Source organism: Lupinus angustifolius, unplaced genomic scaffold (assembly GCF_001865875.1).
Source record: "Lupinus angustifolius cultivar Tanjil unplaced genomic scaffold, LupAngTanjil_v1.0 Scaffold_8_101, whole genome shotgun sequence".
Classification (NCBI taxonomy): Eukaryota; Viridiplantae; Streptophyta; class Magnoliopsida; order Fabales; family Fabaceae; genus Lupinus; species Lupinus angustifolius.
This window is the reverse complement of record NW_017717904.1, coordinates 16,572-24,341: the sequence shown is the minus strand read 5'-3', so window position 1 is coordinate 24,341 and position 7,770 is coordinate 16,572. Positions and strand designations below refer to the sequence as shown.

The 7,770-nt window shown below is 30.7% G+C and overlaps 1 protein-coding gene across 1 annotated transcript; it reads left to right on the top strand.

The window, feature by feature from the left end:
- Nucleotides 1-5,919: 5,919 nt before the first annotated feature.
- On the top strand, nt 5,920-7,511 carry LOC109337558 (RING-H2 finger protein ATL11-like). The gene has a single exon (XM_019574566.1). It carries the CDS (start codon nt 6,178-6,180, stop codon nt 7,336-7,338), a length of 1,161 nt encoding a protein of 386 aa, XP_019430111.1. The 5' UTR covers nt 5,920-6,177; the 3' UTR covers nt 7,339-7,511.
- The last annotated feature ends 259 nt before the right edge of the window (nt 7,512-7,770 follow it).

Genomic DNA, 7,770 nt, shown 5'->3' with positions numbered 1-7,770 from the left:
GAATTTGAAAATCTGATGCGACATCTCTAAATAATCGATTATAACATTGAGTAATCGATTACTCAAATATTATGTCCCCTGATCATTTATTTTCAAATTAGAGTAATCGATTACAGCAAGTTGAGTAATCAATTACTCAACTTTAATAACACTGGTAATCTGTTACTCAAAGACAATAATGGATTACTCTGATCAGTTTTAAGTTGGATAACTCTTTTCTCATACTCGTAACCTGTTACTTAGATGAAGTAATCCGTTACACAATATTTTTGAAAATTGTTTTAAGTATTTTAAAGTGTTTCAATTTTCTTTTAAAAATAGTTTAAGCATTACTACTATTGTATAATCAAGAGTATACGATAGAAGTACCTATTTTAGACTTAGACTAAAAGTCTTGAATATCTTGAAGCTTGAATCTTCATTGTCTTCATAGGTATTCTTCCTTTTCTTATTTTTGGTGACGTTGGTGTCTTCATCAAAACCGTGTCAAGGTCACGAGCAAAGATTTTCTTCACAATCTCCCCCTTTTTGATGATGACAAACCAATATCTTCTTAACAGTGTAGTTTTCTGAGAGCATCATACTTTGTGATATTCTTGACTTGTCTTAAGTATGCTTCCCCTATATAGTATGCTTCCCCTTTCATTTGGAGTCGTGTGTCTGAAATAATTTTGACAGAAAATACACTCTCCCAACTTTTCTCCCCCTTTTGACTTCATCAAAAAGTAGAAAAGCCAAGAGTTTTCCAGCACAATATATATAACGTACATGCAACAAGATATATATCTCATACATATAATAATATGGATATCAAGATATAACGGAATTTGAGAAATATCATAAAAGTAAAAAGATGTTCAAGCATTAAAAATGCAAACAACATAATAGAAATTTGTCCAAAACTAGGAGAAATTAACATTACAGCCAGAAAATCCTAACAACCGATAAAGTCTAAGACTCAGGCTCATAATTGTCTTCATCAACGTCCATGCTACTCAGCTTAAAAGAGAGACGATGAAGTTCAAAATGGATTTGTTGACTCTGAGTATCAAAAGCATCCATCCAGTTAGTGATGTAGCCTCGAAGATAAATCAAATCATCCATAATCATCTGATTTGAAGGCATGACAACAGTTGAAGAAGATTTAGCATAAAACTCAGAAGGTTGAGGTTCAGAAGGATTAGTAGGGGTAGGTTCTGGTTCAGGAGCCAGAGGTCTATCTTTCTTATGCTTGTAGGTCCGGTCACGAAGATCAAATGTGAATCCCATTTTGTGAATTACATCCACATCAATAAGGCTTTCATGAGGGTTAAGTAGGACCTTAGCTTCTCCAGCACTAGAAACACCGAAATGCTTAAGGATTTTTGTTATGAAGATTGCATATGGCAAAGGGCTTTGAGTTCCTCTTACAGACCACATTTGTCTCATTATCATCAAAGTCCAATTGATTTTCAGATTAAATTTCACAGCATACATAAATTGGAGTTCTATGTCACTTATTTGAGAGTGGTTTGAAATTTTTGGTAAGATGACATAGCTCAGAAAATAATGAAGTAAACGGTCTTCTAGTTTGAGATGTCCAGCAGATAGGATATTTCTATTTTTAACAGTTTCACCATAACCTTGTTGCTTAAGCGTTTCCATTTCCTCTTCGGTAATTCTACACAGAGAATAATAAAAAAAACAAATTCGATCATAATTTTGCCATTCGCATACAAGGCTGAAACCTGCAATGCTCCCCTCATAGCGTTTCAATGTCTTTATATAGACTTTCCAATCAGCCAAAATGTCTATTTGAAAGTGTAGGAATTGATTGGAATGAAAACATGTCTTTTGGGTTGAAACTCATTCACTTTAAATTTGAAAATCTGATGCAACATCTCTCAGTAATCGATTACAGCATTGAGTAATCGATTACTCAAATGTTCTGTCCACTGATCATTTATTTTCGAATTAGAGTAATCGATTACAGCAAGTTGAGTAATTAGTTACTCAACTTTAATAACACTAGTAATCTGTTACTCAAAGACAGTAATGAAATACTCTAATCAGTTTTAAGTTGGATAACTCTTTTCTTACACTCGTAACCTGTTACTTAGATGATGACAAACCAATATCTTCTTAACAGTGTAGTTTTCTGAGAGCAGCATATTTTGTGATATTCTTGACTTGTCTTTAGTATGTTCCCCCTATATTGTATGCTCCCTTTTTATTGTCTTCATAGGTATTCTTCTTTTTCTTCTTTGTGATAGAGTGTAATATATGTGAACTGACAGTGTAAAGATTTATACACAGTCAATGTATCATTCACCCTTCATTTGGAATACTTTTTTTAAGGAGTCAATTATTTTTGAAAATAAATGGTGAATGATGCAGTAACAGTGTGAAAAAACTTTTATACTATTATTGTATACATCATTCTCTCATTGTGATATTCTTATTTTATGAATTTTTTTCTTAAATAAGAATAAGAAAAAGAACAAAAAAACGTAGATGTTTGGTTAAAAATAGTTAAATTGTGAGACCCAAATAAAAATAGGAATGATATTTATCATTTTGGAAAAAAATAAATGTTATACTTATTTCATAAGGATAAAGATATTATTTGATATTGAAGATGCTCTAAAATCACTTGTTACAATTCCAACATTAATTAGTCCGAAGTGCAAAATTTAAAGACAAATCACTTTTTAACTAATGATTATCCGAACAAAATTATAAATTCCAACAAATTAGTATGAAATGTATACATTAAGAAGATGAAAGTTGTAAATGCATTTATTCTTCATATTATTTTATTTCCTTATTCATTACTCTTCCTTATGAATAAAGGGTATGTGTTTATTTTTCCTTCTGAATAATCAAAGTGATTTGAATTGGGTAATCCCAAATTTAGTCTAAATTTTGATTAACGAGGCCGAGCAGCTCAGATCTGTTACATGTGACTTATGGTTGAACCAGGGGTCCAAGCTAAATTTTATACAACTCATTCTCTATCCATCCAAAAATAAGCAAAGCATTTTTTATTGAATATAATTGTTCGATAAAATGGAAGACAAGTTGAATTTGTGTGCTGCGATCTTGTAAGTGATCAGAACTTCGGTTGCGTATACTTGTATTGTTAATTTGAGGATTTAATTTGGAAACTGCGTGGGAGAGGCTCATTTGTCTGACGGGTATCTTATATTCTTATTCAAACTTGAAATAGAGTTTTAACGCAAACCACTCTTAAATATTAAATATAGCATTCATTACAAAATTAAAAGGGTTGAATTACTTGATCAGATGGGGATTGAAAAGGACATGTAAATTAGATAAGCAGTGAAAACCTGTAATGATAATGGAAATATTATCCTTTCCTTGCTTATAATGGTACCGGAGCTATTTTTATGTTTTCAGGTCAAGCAAAACGTCACCCTAAGTTTGCACTAGCTCTATGTCTATTTATTTTTACTTTCAATTCATTTTTATCCCTTTGTCTTATTTATAAATTCAATAGTTGACTTTTATTTAATATTTCATTAATTCTGTAATTAGTGGATAAAGTCAATGACGAACAGAAAAATATATATTATGACAAATATTATAAACATTTTGTAAATCAAAACCTTTATTATATTTTTAAGCAGTAATTTTTATACAAAAGGAAAAAATAAATAAGAGGGAATATAATACTATATTAAATTATAAGTTTTGTAAATAGTTGAGTTTAAGGATTAGAAAAGTAAAATCTAAAATATAAATACAAATGGTGAATGATATAATAATTCTACTTAAGTCATATACTTATATTGTGTAGTTATTATATTTTTTCCCGGATAAGGTTTTATGACTGAGGGGAAACCTTCCTAATAATATTATATATATATTTAAATTTAAGGACCTGATGAAAAAACTTCTTAATTAAATAACTCATACCCTTCTATTTGACTTTCTTTTTTCATATTATTAAAAATAAAACTCTAAATCTATACATTCAGATAGGGGTTATGTTTAATTAGTTTTTAGGCAAAAAAAATCATTCAATATGAAGAGATAAATAACATGTAGTCTGATTCAATTTGCTTAAATTACATTAAAAAGTACGATCCAAATTTTATATGCAATTTTGATCAAATTTAGTACAATATTTAAATAAAAAATAGCAAATGTAACTCATTTTCAAAATGTCTAGTTCACATAAAAACATATCAGTTTCAAAATAATAAGTTTAATACAGATTTAAAATGTCAAATTCACATAAAAATTTAAGAAATCTACTCTAAGACTCATATTATCAAGTGTGTTACACATTTAGTTAAACATTAATAATATTCATTCGAAATAGAAATAAAAAGGACAACAAAAACAAAATAAAATAAAATAAAAAGAATTGAAAAATAAAACGGCAGGAACACCACAAGTAACACAATATCATGATTTTTAGAGTAAATTATACTATCACTCATGAATTTTAGTGAAATCACATAAATCACCTCTTACTTTTTTTCACATATGTAAATCTCCTAACTTTTATACTTTTATTACACTAACTACCCCTCCATGAAAAATAAATGTATCTTTATGTGATAAATGCAATTAAGTTAAACAAAATATGATATATTATGAAGACAAATCCAAATAATATACAAACTAATGTATCTTTATTATTTTTTGTTATAAAATGCATCAACAATTCCAAAGAGATATTGTTTAAATTGCTCTTATACTATATCGTAAAAAACAAAAAATAATAAAGAGATATTGACTCATATATTATTTGGATTTGTCTCCATAATATATCATGTTTTGTTTAACTAAATTGCGTTTATCACATTTCTGTTTAAAAGATTACTCTTATTTAACATACAATGGTGATTAGTGTACTGAAAATATAAAAATTAGGAGAAGTTGTGTATGTATAAAAAAGTAAAGGGTAATTTGTGTAATTTCAATAAAACTCAGAGGTATCACTATAAAAAAATTATCATAAGGAAGTATTAACTAATAAGTAACAATACTTTAACAAATAGAAAATGTGAAAAGTGGATGTGTTAGATTATTAATTGCAAAGTTAATTAAAATTAGAAATGAAATATTTTTTATTTTTGTGTATATGTAATTGAAAATTATATTATGACATCTCTTTCATTTAAAAATATTTTATTTTCATTAAGTTAAATAAAAAAGAAAAATATAAACAAAATGATATTTACTTAAAGTTACAATCTATTCCTTTTTCATCTTAAAAAGGAAACAAGTTGCCTTGTGCTGTTGGCAAAGTTACAATCTCTTAAATTTTTACTAATAATATAAAAGTTTTTTCAAATTTTTTATAATATCTTATATCATCTATTATTTATATTAATATTTATTGACTCTAATAAAAACAATATAGATAAATAACAAATGGTTTTAGAACAGTGTGAAAATTCTATACCATAAGTATCAAACATTTTTATCCCAAATTCAATCATTCTTTTTTTAGTAAATATTTCAATGACAAACTATTGAAAAGTTAAATACAATTGTTAAATACATTAGTGATTTATATATTAAGTGAAAACTAAGAGAATGTTTTGGATATCTATACATATTTTTAAATGTGAATATTTTTTTTCGTAGTGTATCTCCAATTTATATGCAATGAACTATTTATTTCGAAGTTCGTGGTTGCTCATTCAAATAAATGTCACTTAAATAAATTAAATCATTATTATATTGAAATTTAGTGAAGTCTTATACCACTAAAACGACATCTTGTTAGTTATATAAGAAAATATGAGTAAGAATATGATTCACTATTTTATATATAGATTATTATTAATCTAAATAAATATATGATATTTACTTATTTAGATCTAAAGAGGAGAAAAAATCATATAAAGTTATAAACCTATTCAAACAAGTGAATAAGAATTTAAGAACTCCATCTGTCACCGTTTTTCTCTCTCTTAATTCACAAGTTGTCCCCACGGCCACCCCATTAAAAAAAAGCGCCGAAGTGTGGTGCCTTATGTAATTGTTTGTGCATATCTTTTGCTCATACCTTGCTTCACTTAACAACCAAATCATCATTAATATTATGAAAAAAGAACATGAGAGCAATCAGTGGCCACCTACTCTTAATCATCAACGATAGAACCACCAAAATTCTTTGCTTGTTTACACAGCAAACAAACCCACCTGAACTCTGATATGATCCAATTCAAATCTTCAGCTATGTCCACTCACACAGACTCTTCTCCCATTCCTTCCATTACCACACTACCACTCAACCTCCACTTCAATCTTCATCATGTTCTTCCTCTACTATTACTACTTTTTATTCTTATACAGTTTCCACCGCCGGCAACCGCACAGTTACCAAACACACTGACACCTCCTCCACCTGACAATACTATTTCCAATGTCCAGTTCAATAAATCTATGGTCATGGCCCTCGTGATCCTGGTCGTTGTGTTCGTACTATTGGGTTTCGTTTCTGTCTACACTCGCCAGTGCACAGAGCGAAGAATGAGAGGAAGACACGACCTTTCGATCCCAATTATCGGAAGTAACCACCGGCCACGTGGCCTAGACCGGGAGATAATTGAAACCTTCCCAACCTTCATATACTCCACCGTGAAGAGCCTCAAGATAGGAATGGCCACGCTAGAATGCGCCGTGTGCTTAAACGAGTTTCAAGACGATGAAAAACTGCGTTTGATCCCAGTTTGTAACCACGTGTTTCACGCTGAATGCATCGATGCTTGGTTAGTTAATCACTCCACATGCCCTGTTTGTCGCGCCAACCTTGTTTCCACACCAAGCGAAGTTGTTCCCTTTATGACGATTCAACTTCCGGATCAAACCGACCCGGAACCGGACCCGGTCCACGTTGATGAATTCAGTGGAAGACAAGGTACAGTGATGAAGGAGTCTCCGAAGTTGAGTAATAACAATTCGGTTAATCAGAACCGTCCACGTAGATCAAGGTCAACTGGGTTTAGATTCACGAATTTGCTTCCACGCTCTCACTCGCTGGTTCAACGCGGTGAGAATTTGGAGAGGTTCACGTTGAGGTTGCCGGAGGAGGTGAGGAATCAATTGGTGACGTCAACGCTTAGCCGCACGAAGAGTTTAGGCGTAGCTTTCACACCCGAGAGTAGTGAGAGGAGGGGTTATAGGACACGAAGTGTTGGCAGTGGCTGTGGGAGGAACAATCTCGAGCGGTTGGACCAGTCGGATCGGAGAATGTTTCGTTGGATGAGTAGAGCGGGTTCCAACATATCAAAGAAGGTTACTGAGTTTAATAAAGATGACGTGGGAGAACGATCATCGGACCGGCTATTTTCTGGAAAGGAAAATGATATGTGAACTTGGCTTTTAAGTTAGGTGGATAGAGGTGGTGAGATAATTGCTTTTATACATTTTATTCTTATTTTGTACAATTTATTAGATTATGTTTTAGTTAATCAGTGAATGAGTGGATAGTATAAAAATATGGCGAGATAATTGTTTTGCTTTCATTTCACACAGGGTATTGTTATTTTTACGATAAAAGGTTTCATACAGTTGTGTATTTTTCCTTTTTAATTCTTTTTTAAAATCCCTTTTTAATTCTTTTTAAGATATCCATTTGCAGTTTTAGAAGAATTTTGGTTGCCAAGTGTTGCAGAGAGGGAGATGGAGATCACAAGTCCAAACATATCACATGTCTCAAATAATATTTCATTTCATGTCTTAAAACAATAAGATTGCTTCATCTTATTACCTTTTGCTTTTAAATTTTTATTTTATCCACGTGTT

Excerpts from the sequence above, each read along its gene's own strand:
- LOC109337558 (XM_019574566.1), top strand. The coding sequence starts at position 6,178 with ATGATCCAATTCAAATCTTCAGCTATGTCCACTCACACAGACTCTTCT.